This window comes from Stegastes partitus, unplaced genomic scaffold (genome assembly GCF_000690725.1).
Source record: "Stegastes partitus isolate 25-593 unplaced genomic scaffold, Stegastes_partitus-1.0.2 Scaffold74, whole genome shotgun sequence".
Classification (NCBI taxonomy): domain Eukaryota; kingdom Metazoa; phylum Chordata; class Actinopteri; family Pomacentridae; genus Stegastes; species Stegastes partitus.
This window is the reverse complement of record NW_007577805.1, coordinates 502,204-518,207: the sequence shown is the minus strand read 5'-3', so window position 1 is coordinate 518,207 and position 16,004 is coordinate 502,204. Positions and strand designations below refer to the sequence as shown.

At 41.8% G+C, this 16,004-nt stretch overlaps 1 protein-coding gene across 1 annotated transcript in view; it reads left to right on the top strand.

Moving 5' to 3' along the window:
* The window catches only part of lin7a (lin-7 homolog A (C. elegans)), a 49,222-nt gene extending 33,219 nt beyond the window's left edge, over positions 1-16,003 (top strand). The window contains exons 4-6 of the mRNA XM_008276481.1: positions 8,709-8,918; positions 9,330-9,545; positions 14,029-16,003. Of these exons, the coding sequence (XP_008274703.1) occupies positions 8,709-8,918; positions 9,330-9,545 (426 nt within the window). The 3' untranslated portion in view covers positions 14,029-16,003. The remainder of the gene's footprint in view (positions 1-8,708; positions 8,919-9,329; positions 9,546-14,028) is intronic.
* Position 16,004: the final 1 nt, after the last annotated feature.

Here is a 16,004-nt window from a genome sequence, read left to right as displayed (position 1 = left end):
ACCCATCATTCATCCGTGAAACACTTTAAACAGTGCAAAAGGTGCTGTACATGAGAAGCTTGATTCAGTCTCACTATCACATGCCATGACTTTCCCAACCGTCTTTTTGCCGACGCACCACCTTCATTCAGTTTTATTTTGGCTGCCGAGATCACAAGTGCCTGAACACCACTTGACTTTTAGCTGTAGCTGTTTGTATTCACACAGATGTTTCTACTTAACCGAAAATGTGAGGCACACTCGCAAATAACTCCAAATAACCTTCAGTTTTATGTAAATTATATCAGATGCTTTTCTAACTGCAAGCTAACACAGGAGTCACAATATCCGACCGCAGAGATCTCAGTCCTCTTGTGCTGCTGATTCTCGCTCGTTACAGGAGATTCAGCCTCTGTTAATCAGCAAAACAAGATAGGAAACAGCACAACACACATTAACATTATCTACACTCCTACACAGAATGGCACAATGGAGAATATCCAGAACTGGATTTTTGTGGGCAATCCCGCCACCAATTGTGATATTGATATATCAGCTGTTATATATATATGAACGTATATGAACGTACATACATAGGTGTGTCAGAAAAGTTCCAGGACTGGTGTCACAACAGACATATTTCAAACCCAAACTACCAGTGTTCCCCTTCAGATGATCAACCAGCACGTCTACAAAGAGATCCTGCAACGTTTGCTTCATTCAGTGCACCAGTAGAGGTGAGAGTTGTGGCAGGACGAGTCGTGGCTGCTTCACCATGACAACGTGCCTGCTCACAATGTCCTGAGCATCCCACAGTTCCTGGCTGAGAAGAACATCACCGTGCTGGATCAACCTCCCTACTCACCCCACCTGGCTCTGTGGGATTTGTTTCTTCTTCAACAAGCTCAAGGGGGTCATCAAGGGGACCCGTTTAGAAGACGTAGACGACATCAACATGGCTGTGACGATGGAGCTGAGGAGGATCCTGGAAGAATCCTTCCAGGAGTGCATGGCGGCGTGAAAGAGAAGACTGGGAAGTGTGTTAGACTCCAGGAGGATTACTTGGAAGGGGAAAACTGTAGTTTGGATTTGAAATATATCTTTTATGACACCAGTCCTGGAACTTTTCTGACACACCTCATACATGAATTTGTGTTACAGTAGTACTGAAAATGGAAAAAATTATCATTTTGCTTTGCCGCAACATATTTCACAAATTTGTTAGCCTGCTACAAGATGCTAACTGACTGTGCACCACCGTTTATAACACATACTCTGCTACATGTGCTGCAGACAGTGCTGAGTGTATTGGAGCTGCTCTGCTGGACAAACTATGTGATGAGATGTTTTCTAATTTATCCCAAGCATCTTTTTCTGCATTCTGTTCTGCACAAAAAAATGAATTAATCATATGGAGCATAGTGGTGAACATATATTTCTGGTGCTAATATTGGCCAGCTGATATATCATTGGGGCTGCACAACATAGTAAGCAAACAGTTTGCTCAAAAGCACAATTAATGGCAACTTTACAGGAATATAATTTTACAAAAGCGTAAAAGTGTTTAGTGACAGCTGTTTTACTGCAGGGTTAGATGTGTGAGGGTTAAAAAAATACTGTTCATTTTAGCGCTGTAGCTTTCATATTGTAGCATTGAATCGCCTCCAACACTGGACTTTGCTTCCATTCCTTGTGGCACCGAGTGAGATCTAGCGTTCGCTCTTGTGACTCGAAGCGTAATGCTGTTTACGAGTGAAAAACAGAATCATTCTGTTTTCGGAGACATTAGGTCAAAGCACAGTATGAGATGCTGCCACTGATTAGAAAACCTCAGACTCTATTTGTTCATTTCTTCCTTTTCACAGTTAAGGTCACACGCTCCACATCAAACTGAAATTGATTCTTTTATTAAAGCTACATGCACTTAAGGTTAATGTTTTAGGCTGGCACTATTCTTTTTTTTTGTTTGGTCAGTGTGTTATGGGAGAAAAAAAACAGCACTCATAAGGTCGGGCAAAGTTGTAATCAATACCAACATCAAAATGTATTTTCCCAGAACAAAGAGCGGCTGTACATCAGTGAATGAGCTAAATGTTTAATGCCTCCAAGACTGCAGTAGCCCTTCCAGCTCTTCATCCTTGTTTCAACAATCATCAGTTATTTAATGTCTTTGATCGGAGCTGTAAATCTCTCTGTGATTCCACACAGTGTTCCGCCAGAACCATCCCATTAGCAGCCACTGGATTCTATTTAGTGTTTATTCTGCAGCTCTATAAGACAGAAATGTTGTTTTATTAATAAACGCAGCTGTCAGGCTCCGTGAAAAATCACCTCCTGTAACAATATAGCAGATATTTGTTTTGGCACATATTCAAATCAAGATGAATATCAGATATCACAGGCTTTGATGTTTAATAACGATTCACTACTTATAACAGATGTTTTCTGATCATGTCTGTTCATGGATGCCAAACAAAAACCATTTGGGGAAGAGCTTTTTGTCGCTTAGAACAACGTCACATCCACGTGACAGGTGAAGGGCAGAATCAAAACATTTCAAGGTGATGCGTGAGTTGAATGAGCAGATTTTGTTATTTAAAAAAAACAGCTAGATGAGTTTGACCTGCTTGGTTTAAGCAGGACTTTTCATCAACAGCTCGCCTCTGCTGAGGACGCAGGCTTTTATGAAAGAGAACAAAGAGAGAGGGTTTGGCTGATTCTGTGTGAAGAGGAGGATGAGGAGGATGAGAAGCGAGGAGGAGAAGAGATGAGAGCACTTGTGTGTCCTTCATTGGCTCAGTGTCCGGCTGAGTCCACTCCTCTCCAGCACATCACAGAGTGGGTGGACGATGTGAACAGAAAAGAATAACAAAAACAAAGGCAAGCGCGTCTTTGTGTGTGAACACAGAGCGATTGTACGAGGCTTCAAATGATGAGAGCCGCCGACCAGAACCTTTTCCCTGCACCTCGAGCGAAACACCGCAAAGTCGAGTAAATTGCAATTTTAACACCTGGTTAGAGTAATGGTTTTCACAATTACACCTTTTAACTTTCTTGCTGGGAATTAAATGAAAAAAAATCAATGCCACTCTCATGCCATTAAATATAGAGCTAGAGCTGGGAGGTAATTAGCTTAAATTAGCATAATAACTGTAAGCTTTGCTGTGTTCATAGTTTAAAAACACATCCTCCAGCACCTCTGACACAATCTGTACACAAACAGAATGTAAAACCAGGTGATAGTTAACCTACGAGGTGTGTCAGAAAAGATCAAGAACTGGTGTCACAAAAGATAGATTTCAAATCCAAACTGCAAACTACAAGTTTTCCCCTTCATAGTCATCCCCCTGGAGTCTAACTCACTTTTCCAGCCTTCTCTTTCACGCCGCCATGCACTCCTGGACGCATTCTTCCAGGATCCTCCTCAGCTCCGTCGTCACAGCCATCTTGATGTCGTCCACGTCTTCTAAACAGGTCCCCTTGATGACCCCCTTGAGCTTGGGGAAGAGGAAACAATCCCACGGAGCCAGGTGGGGTGAGTAGGGAGGTTGCTCCAGCACGGAGATGTTCTTCTCAGCCGGGAACTGTGGGATGCTCAGGACATTGTGAGCAGGCACGTTGTCATAGTGAAGCAGCCACGACTTGTCCTGACACAACTCTCGCCTCTTCTGAATGAAGCAAACGCCACAGGTTCTCTTTGTAGACGTGCTGGTTGATCATCTGAAAGGGAAAACTGGTAGTTTGGGTTTGAAATATATGTTTTGTGACACCAGTCCTGGAACTTTTCTGACACACCTTGTAGCTTAAGTAGCTACAGGTGCAGGAGGAAACAACTAATCTCAGTTCAGAATTGCACTAAAAACACAACCTCTGCCTCTTTACCATTCTGTAAATGTACAGAAATTCTATTCAATTTGGTTTTATTTGTCTCGCACTAATTCACAATATAATATTATAGACAGAAACCCAACAAATCAAAATGATTCCTTTTGAAGAAGCTCTTTGGCGACAGTGCTAAGAAAAACGTCTGTAACATTTGGCAGAACCAGGCCAGCCATCTGCCTCCACTGGCTAGGGTGAGGTTAAAGGGGGGAGAGAAAAGCAGAGCAGAAACAAACAATCCATAAGACATCAATAAACACTAGAGAGGTTAGTGAGGTCATGAACTGCAGTTAGTGACATGCAATAGCAACGAGTAAGGTGCTCAGAGCATCAGGGGTGTTCGCCCAGCAGTCTAAGCCGATTGCAGCGTCACTAGGGGATGGCTCGGGATCATCTGAGCAGCCTGAAAAAAGAAAGCTTTAAGCCCAATGATAAAACATAAAGAGGGTGTCGGCCTTGTGAACCCAATCTAGGAGCCAGTGCCACAGGAGAGCAGCCTGATAGCCGAAGGATCTGCCTCCTGTCCAACTTTTGCAAACTCTAGGAACCGCAAATAAGCCTGCACTCTGACAGCAAAATGCTCTGTTGGGATATTATGGTACTATGAAGTCTTTAAGATACAATGGGCTCTGTGTGTGAGGAGAGGAATTTTAAATTATATTCTTGATTGCACAGGGAGCCAGTGAAGAGAAGCTAATATGGGAGAAATATCGCCTCTCCTGCTGGCTGCTGTTTGGCTGCAGCATTCTGGAGCAGCTGAAGGTTTTCCAGTGAATCAATGGGACGTCCTGATGATAAGGGAATGCAATAGTACAGCCTAGAAGTCACAAATGCACGGAGTAGTTTTGTTTATGTGTCCGTCCGTGTGCTTTAGAGCAGTGGTTCTCAAACTTTTTGAGCCACGACCCCCAAATGTAACAGAAGTTTGTGTTCGTGACCTCCCAATCTGAATTTTTAATATCTCTTGAGTAATAACTTTGTTGTTCATGCATTAATGCGTTAAAAATTAATGTGTTAATTCCACAGATTAATCTCTTTACATCAATGAATGAATGAATTTAATTTATTTCGAACAGATGAAGGGAAAAAATATATAAAAACTAAAGAAAATTATTTTTAAAAAGAGCAAAAAAGAATAATAATATCGCATAATCAAATCATGATATTAACAAGTCTGAAAAAGGAGTGGGAAGAAGTATACACTTTTAATTTTAACCACCCTAATGCTAATTTATTTGATAAATGGAGGCTTTATTTTATTTTTTTGCAATGATCTGGCGACCCCCTGAAATTATCCTGGGACCCCCAAGGCTTTATTTTATTTTTTTGCAATGATCTGGCGACCCCCTGAAATTATCCTGGGACCCCCATGGGGGTCCCGACCCCCAGTTTGAGAACCACTGCTTTAGAGATTCTAACGCAGAAGACAAATCACATGTGATCAAATGCGAAAAGAGAAAGTAAGTTATATAAATCATACTTCTTAGCCTTGATAAAGAGCCTCACTAACTGCTTCCCTCTGCTGCCAGTATCCAGGCTACCTCAGCTAATCGCCTTTGTAGTCATCTGACTCAATAATCTTCTCATATGACTCCTGGCAAGAGTGAATAAATGCAGTTTCCAAACTTTCACAATGTTTTTCCCGAAACAAGATGCAGAAAATATGACAAATTTATAAAAAGACACTGTATAGGTTGTTTTTTTTTCTTTCAGAAAGCCAGCCTTGCTGTCAACAAAAATAATCCTATTGATTATCTATTTCTGCATTTGGAATATCCTGTCATTTCCCAAGTGGGCGCCGTTGTCTGATCTAAAAAACAATATCTTTTTTAATGACTAGAATAAAGTAATTTCACTCCACAAAGAAGCTGCAACAGTTAAGCCGGAGGAAAAAGTGTCTGTTTTTTTGCTAAGAAGTAACCATGGAGACATGATTTAAGCTTTGAACGTGCTCTTCTTTCTTTGCCCCCAAACTTTGAAAAGTCACTGCTCCTAAATCTGTATAAGAATTGCATATTCGCTCGGCAATTAAGCACACTGCTAATGGTCTGAGCTGGCTTAGCTGTGGGGATTCTGTCAACTGGGAGCAGTGAATATTTTTAAAAGTGCTTTACTCCCTCTAAAGAGTCACCATTCACTGAGGCCACGGTGCCAATTGCACTCAATCAGCATCAACATATAGGAAAAAAAGGAAGCAAAGGTAGTCTATAAGGCAACAATGATGAAATGTGTGAAACCTTTATGTTCGTCTAGCTGTCGAGCGTTTTTAGTCGGTGAGACGGCAAATCTTCCAGCATTTGTGTTTCACTTGAACAACTGGATTCTCGTTGATTACTTCATTAATTTAATCAATTCAGCCTCTAATGCCTGGCCCAAGGCTTTTATTGCTGATCCTAATGGAGGCAGGGTCTGTCAGAGCAGAGAGGGAAAAAAAAAAAATGGGGAGCTGATAATAAAGTGACTTAGGATGCATTAAGTCATACTTATACAGTGTGGCGTGTCTACCAAGTATCCTCTAGCAAGCTTTTCATTTAAAATGCCTCCTGTGTTTGAGAGGCGCCGGCCATCTGCCAGATTGTTTTTTTGTTCGCAGAAACCCAGATAAAGTTGTGAAGGTCGATGTGCTGTGAGGCCTGGGAGGCGACGGCATGCATGCTGAGGAGCTGCCTTTTAGCTTCACAGTGGGACGGGGAGGGAGTGAGCGAGCGAGCAGAGGAAGGAAAGGCAAAGGACGGAGAGAGGGAAAGAAAGGAGAAGGGGGAAGTCGTCATAATGCAATGGCCAGATTAAAACAGGCAGCAGGAGACGAGAGAGAAATGAGCGAAGCAGTTTGAGCAGGAGTGAATGTGGATCTGAAGATATGAATATGGAAGAGAGAGCAGAGATGCAGCCAGGAGGGAGCGTCAAAGACCTCAAAGTGCCAAGCTTCTCGTCTGCTGCTGGGAATTTCGATACACATCTGCAAAAAGCTTCAGACGGCACTCACCCCTCCTCTACGTTTTTTTTTTTTTTTTTTTCATCCTCCCCTTTTTCCTCACATATCATAAATGATGCTGACTTGACAGCGAAGCACCTGTGGCAGTGCATCTGTGGATCAGTGGGCACAGGGTGTCTCTTTCTCTGTTCGTCTGCCATTAGCTTTCCCCAAGCTCTGCCTAACAAGCTCCTGGGTGCTTTGTTCTGAATGTACAAGGAGCAAGGAGCTTGGCTTGTGGTTCAAAGAAACCCCACAGCCAGTGAGCAACTTCAACCAGCTGGTAGAGATACAGAGGGTGAAAGTTGCCTGGCTGCTCCTTCAGCGTGAACTTGGATGTGTTAATCCGTGTGCTTAGAAAGCCAGAGAACTTCTCATGTGGAGTCTAAATCCCCAGCCCTGACTAAATCCTGACGCTTTGTTATGGCTGTCCTCGCTGAAATGAGAAGGTGCAGCAGAGGTTCACACTCAGCTTCACACTCACTTTGTAATACTTCTAAATTGTGTTCCTCCCTTGCGTTCATTTTGAGTAAAGCTAGTGCAGACTGCAGGACCTGCCGCTTTTATCAAACAACACGTGGGTTTGGAAGAAGCTACACATCTGATAGTGATGGCACCGTTTAATTAAAAAACACACAAGAAGTAACTGAATACGGGTGTCTTCCTCCTTCATCACCTCAGTTACCAGCCGCACGCTGAAGTTCATCTTACATTTCAGACACATCTCCAAGGTGGCAAAAGAGAAAGGTGGATTTTGGAACTGGCCAAGAGCCTTTTATACTCATGCCCAGGTTTTTTTTGTTTTGTTTTTTCAAATGCAACTTTTTCTATGGCCTTTTGTCAACATATAAATGCAGTTTCAGGTTACTGTAAACTGGCCTTTTAGGAAATAAACTCTTCAAGGAACAGGAAACGCTGAGTTTTGGTGTAGAATGTAAAAATGTGGCAAAAATAGTGCTGCTGCTAACCTTGCTAACAGGACTTATTACATCCATCCGTCCATCCATTATCTATACACCGCTTAATCCTCAAAAGAGGCAATAGAATGGGTCCACACATATAATTTCCTTCCTTTCTTGATGAACCATTGCTGGAAACTGGTAAAGGATTTTTTCCAGGCTTCTGATTGTTCCGCAAGGCTTTAGTACATCTTTAGCATGTAGCATAGAATGATGTGGCTACACTTCATTGTAATACTGCTATAAGGGAAAACAATATTTGATATTAATGTATTTCTTTCAACTACTAGTCACAGTCTTATCAGGCAGAGCCCAGGATGCAGCAATGGTGTCCCCTCTAAGTGGTGACAGAGGATTTAGTTCGGTGGGACATTTGCACACAAGGGGGCTAGCACTGCCATTACTGAAAAAATCTAGCAAAAATCTTGCCAAAAGCTGAAATTCAGAGGTTGTTTCTCCCGAGCAACGAGGATTTTGAAAGCAGTAGCACAAATACAGTGCAAGGGGAGGAGGAAGTTGCATTAAATGCACGGCCAACAGTAGGTTTATACCCACAGTCTACATCCAGAGAGTCTGATTAGGGTTAGAGTCATTTTGCCACTTGTTGCTTTGACATGATATTGACTTCAGCTCAGTTTTGTTTTTGCATTTTTATGTAAACAGAGATTGTTTTGAGAACCAAGGAGGAAAACCCCTCTTTTAAAACAGTCTCTGTGCACATGTGGAATAGTCTGACAAAAAAAACAACACCACTGTCAAGAAGCCATGGATATTTGCAAGCGTGTTCTCCCCCTAGTCTTTTGTGCACTGCAGTATCAATATCATCCTACACCCAAGGATGAATCTTGTCTCGGACTAGTGTGGCTTAAATATTGCATGTACAAATGTGCACTACCTCACTTCTCTTCCTTCAGGCTACAGTCGCCGCCTTCGCAGCCAGCGAAGGTCACTCTCACCCGCGTGTGGTGGAGCTTCCTAAGACGGAGGAAGGCCTCGGCTTCAACGTGATGGGTGGCAAAGAGCAGAACTCGCCCATCTACATCTCCCGCATCATTCCCGGAGGCGTGGCCGAGAGGCACGGCGGCCTAAAGCGAGGAGACCAGCTCTTGTCTGTCAACGGCGTGGTAGGTCCAACAAGACTTAGATATTGATACAGCACATGAAAAGTGAGGAGAAACAGATTGGAGAGAGAGTGTAGATAAACTTCTCTGCCCCTATTTATTATTTAAACCTGCCTTCAAAATACTGTATACTTCCTCAGCTACAGTAATTTTAGAGGCTTCGCGCAAAGTGTTTGATATCTACTTTCATATGTGAGCCAACAATGAGGAGAGGTCAAGATGTTGCACCCGTCTTGAGTAAGGAGCAGAAACCTACAGAGAGACAAGACCGCTCATTCCAAACTATCACAGGGAATTAAAAATGGAGGAAATATCCTTTTTTTTTCCTTTGAGGGGTTACTATTTTTAAATATATATTAAAATCAGATCCCTTTAAAATTCCTCTTCTTCTCTGTCTCCGTAAACCCCCTGCAGAGCGTAGAGGGAGAGCACCACGAGAAGGCGGTGGAGCTGCTGAAGGCGGCCAAGGACAGCGTGAAGCTGGTGGTCCGCTACACCCCCAAAGTGCTGGAGGAGATGGAGGCTCGCTTCGAGAAGCTGCGCACGGCCCGGCGGCGTCAGCAGCAGCAGCTCCTCATGCAGCAACAGCAACAGCAGAACCTGGCCTCTCAGCAGAACCACATGTCGTAGGTGAGGCGCTTCATTGCTTTAAGGGTGAGGGGTGGGGCGGAGGTGGATGCCTGCAACACGAGTCTTTTTCCACCAAGACAGTATGAAGGAATCAGGGCCGCACCTCCAACCAGGTAATTTCAACATCCAAAGAACCAGATATCAGCGAGGAAGAGTGGTTTGATAGTAGCACTAACAATAACTTTACCAGTGTAGAACCAAGAACTACTAACACAACAAACCGGAGCAGCGCTAATGTGACCCACAAGACCAACTAAGACCAACTGAGACCAATGGAGACCAACATAACATAGAATTCTGACTACTTAGCAAGCAAGCTGCTGGCCAGCTAACATTCTTCAAATAAGCACAGCTACTGTTTTCTCACATCAGTGTGTTAAGTTTGTTGTATTTTTGGTTCTGTTAAATTAGTGGCTGTTGCTTGGAGGCGTCATAGGAGCGTTACCCGAGCAACAGTGGATGCGATGAGGCCGCCAAAGTTTTGCTTTTTGTCTAGAAAAGAGGCTACTTCTAATCAATAGTGGCAGATTTTTTACACACATCCTCTAATGCCATGATCGTTTAATGTAAAGTTCGTACTTCCTCCATATCCTCTCCATTCCAGTGGTTCATCCCCTCTTTGCCCCAACAGTTTTGTTGATCACATCTGCATCCATTGTGTGCATCGTGTTTCTCATACTGTCACATTTGTAGCATTAATGTTACATTCAACGTGAGAAATTAGTAGCTATGCGTTAGCTAGTTTGATCAGACACTGCTGTCAAAAAATTAACACCTTCGATAAGGATTGTATAATGGTCTTAGAAACCTCAAAATGTCTATATATTAATAGTTTTTATATTAACACGTAAATAGGCAGAGCTGTGTTATTCTATTTTATTTAATTTCATTGTTTGTCACGGTAAAGATAATCAGAGTAGATGAGCCGAGGTGGTGATGTCATCGAGTACGCTGCTGCCCCAATTGCACATTTACGGCGATGTGTTCTCACGGACTACACAAGTTCTGACTTTAGTGACTACATAAGGAGGTTGCAGCAACTGTCTTGCCTGAAATAAGTGAAGAAGACAAACGATACAACCTCTTGTGTTCTCAGCCAGTTATCATAAATTCCTAATTTAAAATGTGATGTCCAGGGTCATGCTGCATGTGGTGGTCTTCTAATAGCAGTAACTTATGATGGAAAACCAAAGAATGCTCTGTCAAGGACTGCTCTAATAGCTTTTTGCTTTATTTTGGCTCCCAGTTCATACGACTAAGGTCAAACTGCAATGAGCACAGATTATCTTTCAGCCTCAACATGGATTTTTTTTTTCTCCCTGTGGCACAATTTTGGATCACACGTGCATGCTGTTTTTGGACGTGCATGAAAAAAAACCAAATCAAAACAGGGACAGGGAATGCAAATATCCACAGACAGTATTACCTTTTATCTTTTTCTGTGAGCACGTGCAGAGCCTCAGGCTTAGACCTCCCAGCTGTTCCTATTTCAAGGTGACTGGGCTTTTACAGTCAGAAAATCCCGCTGGCAGATTTGTCAGTGATTTTTATATACCGTCAGACAGCTTACTTTACCAGTAAAACACACTTTGAATGTATGTCTTTATATTTATTGACCTGACCTGTGTGTATTTCATGCCTTTGTTGTTGTTGTTTATGTAGTTTGTCATCAGAATCAGAAAATGAGGAGAAAATGAAAAGTACTTTCTGACTGTTTAGCTGCAGAAAGTGTAAAACGTAAGACCTTCAAATAAACATTAAAAGAACTCAGATGAAGAAAAGTGAAGTGGAAGCAAGTTCAACTCTTCCTTTCAGGATTCTTTGACACGCTCTGTTTTTTGCCATGCCGGCACTTTTTATTGGCTCGTGTGCAGGTAGCGCGTCCCAGCACAAAGCCTCAAACCTCAGTGGTGTATTGTGCAAAGTGAGCAGCCAGTAAAAGTCTGTGCAAACATTACCGTTTCCTCTGCGTTCTCGCCCGTGATTCTGTTGTACGGGTTGTAAATTATTCAAGCTTAAACCGATTACATCTGTGGCTCGTGCTCTGCAGGTATGTGGATAAGTAGGTAAAGCGTTCAGTGTTGTTAAAGCTGGATGGAGGGTCTGCATGCCTCTGATTTAGACAGTAATTTTGCAATCCAAATTTAGAACAAAGCCCTGTCAAACCCAAAGCTAACTCACAGAGACACTAATCACACCATGAACCTAAATCACACAATGCAGCAGCTCAGACTCAAATTATTTAAGCATCTCGGTGACGTATCGAAGGCGGGCCTGTGTCCAAGACCTCTGTGGCGTTGCCTGTTTGATGGTAAATCCCCCGGGCGTATCTCTTGTCTTGCACTTGGCGCGCTGCAGCTTGGGAAGGTATTTGGAAGCTTGTAACAGTGTGTTGTGGTGGAGCTACGGACGGGGAACCGAGCAGGGATCATGTTTTATCAATGTCGGCATGTCGACCGCAGAGATTTGCTTTGGCGGCCAAGAGACTGCCAACCAAGTGACACGCACAAGCAGACCGAGAGTGCAACATGAGCCACTGGTCTGTGTGGTATTCACCTGTCTCTCTCCCCGTCTGTCCCACTGTGTCCGTCTTCCTCTCCCAGTCCGCTGCACACATGCATAAAGTCAGCTCGCTTTGGCTTGTTGATCAAGATGATCTCAACAATATTCTCCTGTGAAAGAGCCTCTGCTTCTTGTTTCTTGAAGGGATTCATGTGTTATAAGTGCGCAGATGAAGCCTTCAACTTTTGAGCTTTGCCACATGGGAAGCCCTGTACACCGCTTCTAGGCAACATGGACTTTGCTGTTTTATTAAACAAGCCGATGTGGGTTGTGGGGTGTTTTCTGACTACCGCATTTGCTAAACGGTTCTAAAACCTTTGACAAGAGTCGGTGATCCTCAGCCCGCTTGTAGGTTTATTGCGCGCTACTCAGAGAAAATATAAAAATCAGAGCAACAGAAGCCTCGTGTTTTCAGAAGTACGGTTCCTAATCTAACCCTCGTGCATCTAAGAATCCTCCCTATCAGTCTGAGGAAAGCAACCCATTGCGTCTGACTCTCTTCCTCTCAGTCTCTTGTGTGGTCGACTGCAACCCTATGGTTCACTTCACCAGATCTAAGATTGTTTTATCTTAAGACCACGTGAAGCTTTTTCCTGGAGGATCATGTGATGTTGCTCACAAACAAAACAAGTTCACCAGTTACCAACTTTTCTCTGATATTTTTCATTGCACAAAAATGCACAAACCCTGGCTTTTGTACATTTCCTATTCTGATTTTCTCACAATCCTCTGATATGGTTATACACCCAAATCTGTTCTCCCACCCGACTAGGTAACGTCATGTAGGAAATGCAAAGGCAAAATGAAAAGAGAGGACATTGGAAATCACCACTTTCCTCAGAAATGATTACATTAAGCAGAAACATCTAAAGACTGGAATATTTTAGCTTCCTTCACCGTTTCTGAAAACATCAGCAAACACCTCACAGCTGGTGAACTCGGAGCTTCCACTCATGAGGTTGTGATCACCACAAGAGGGGGGCGTTCACGTGGACGCTTTCTCCTGAACTCAGCAAACACGACCGCATTTGAAGGCACCGTGACTGTTTGGATTTTAATGGAGGTATTTCAGCTAAAGGAAGCTTCTCCAACTGCTGTGCAGAACTGATGTTTATTGATGCTTTCCAGTATCTATACAGTATATATTCATACGGTTTGAGTTAAGTTTTGTTTATCTAACATTAATCAAAGTCTTCTGGTGGCTTGTGGCTTCCTCTCCTAAAAGTTGGGGACTATTCTTTCTCAAACATATTCTTTATTCTAATATAATACCATAAATTATTAAGAAAGACAAAAGGGCAAATCAGTTTGTTTATTATCTACTTTACAAAAAAATAAACCTACAATCAGAGTGTACGTTTTTCCAGTTGCCCACAGATTTTTACTAATACAATAAATGTTAGTCAATCAATATTCTGTAAATGTTTTGGTCTCTTACATTTTTAATTTGCTGTAGTTCAGCCCAGTACAGCCAAGAAGTACCTGAGTTATTGTCATGTGTTTGCTACTCACAGCTGAGTCACAGAAGAAGTGCAGAATTTTTATTTTTTTTACAGAATCAGGTTGGAACAAGCATGTATAGACATGTAGAATAAAGTGATTTTTAATTAAATATCATGACTTTATGCTTTGATGCTGTTAAGTTTCTTGACAGATCATCACTGATGAGTAGTTAATGTGATATTTCTGATTGTCTTTCCAGTTTTTTGCTGATAAACGGCCTCATTTCTGTTATTTTCTTTAAACAACAACATGCCTTTCAAACCCAGCGGTGGCTTTTGTGGTTTTTCGGGTTCAAACTTGTGATCATGAAGTAAAATCATCCATTAACTTCAGTGCAGCTCTGTTTCTTGGACTTAACTGTGACTCGGCACCAAGGCACTGCTCTCAGCTTGTTTTTCTGTTTTGTGACGATCTACAGGTTGTTCCAAAAGAAGAAGAAGTGAAGGAGAGCGAAAAAAGGTGGATCTCTAAGACCATCTGTGTGTGTTGAGGATCCCAAAGGAATCTCTCCGTCACGGAGGAAAACCAACAAGTACAAGACTCTTTTACTTACTCTCTCTCCCTTCCAGTGTACCACCGATTACTGAGCAAAAACAAAGAGAGCGTTTGTCCTGAAATTGGTGCTTCGAGAAACAAGTATGAGGGAGGCTCACACTGAAAGTCGTCCGGTTTAACTTTGTATTCCCTTTTATAAGTTCTTCTCCCCCTCCCGTTGTGACTTTTACCGACCTTTCTTGTGTTCGTTGTTTTACAGTCATCCATTTTGATTGCTTAACATCCATTACGCAGTGGAACCTTTTTGCCATTCTTTTGCCATAGATATCATTTGTACAGTGGTGTTTCTATTGATTCTTCAACTGGTGCTTGTGTCTCTGTATGAATGACCATCGATTTCTTTTACGTGTCAGACTTGTCCTGTTTTGGATAAACGTGAACTCTTTTTTACCTTCTATATTGTAGCAAGAAAAAGATTTTGTATCTTGTAGGTTTAGCAATAACACACATTCTTCAGTTTTTAACCACTAAAACTCATGATCCAATGCACACAGTACACATATACGGTTTATGTGCAGATGTAAGTCATTGTAAAGCAAACTGGGTCTTATGCACTGTAAGGCAGCTTCTGAGTCCAAATCGGTGCCATTTAAAGAGATTATTAATTTCCGGGCGGCATGTAGAATTAATGTGCAATAACATGCGATTGATAGAAGACTTTATAAGCTACTCCCAACTGAAATTTATCTAGAAAATATATATTACAAAGAGGTGCAGTTCAGAAACTGTGTCCTGTTCCCGACAGATTAACAGAATGTCATCCGTGTTCATTTTAACAGAGTGGGAATTTAAAAAAAAGAAGAAGAAGAATTATCTTTATTTTTCAGACCTGTCTATTTTATAGTTTATGAGATCAGAGATTTAACATAAAGTTTTATGGTTCCTTTTAAATATTATCTCTAAAACGCACAGATTATTATTTCAAATCTGTTCATTGTATGACGGCGGAGCAGGTGGTTTATGTGGGTCTATTTTTGTTTGGACAATCATTGTGAGAAGTGTTGAGACTGAGTGGAATGTTTTTTTTCTTCTGTATCTGTAAGAGAAATCAGCTTTTCTCTACCAACCAAGAGATAAAGTGGTAATCCGCCAGGACTGTATTTACTTTTGTCTCCATCTTCGGTGCTAAGCGCTCCTTGTTGTATCTTGTTTTTGTTTGGCTCTGCATTTCGCAGAGTTCAAGTATTTGTCATCTTTGCATCTCTTGTGTTTGTTGTTGTTATTTTATTTTTTTTCATTTTCTGTAGGTGGCGCTCTTTTCTTTTTCTTTGTGCAACCACACAGGCTTCACCACTTTCCCTCTTCAATTTATCCAACGCATAAAACACATCACTTATTGAATAGAAGAGCGTTTTTTCTTCCCCCCGTGAGAAACCAAGTACACTCTGTATGTTAATGACAGCTAATGTAAGAGCTGCTGATGTTCAAAAGTTGCATTTTCATTGGCAATTTTGCAGATAATTTCTTGACTTTGGCTTTGTGGATTCATTGACAGTAAGTGATGATTTCATTTTAACTTTATCCGTTTTTTCCCCCCTAAAAAAAACTGTTTGCATCGAGGTCTACTTTGCTTTAAGTGACCTTCATGCTCAGGTTTTTACATGATATTCAGACATTTTTTTTGGTCCCTCGCTCACTCTCCAAACAGTACATCTCAATATGACAGAACCCTTTTTGTATCTTTAAATCACAGGTACTCTTTCTTAATTGACTTGCATTTTTGAAGCTGATGGTCCTGCACTTACCGTAAAGATTAAAAAAAGACAACAAACTGTTGATATGCAATTGTTATACATACTATATTTGTATAAATAAATCTATGTGCTTGTGTACAGTGAT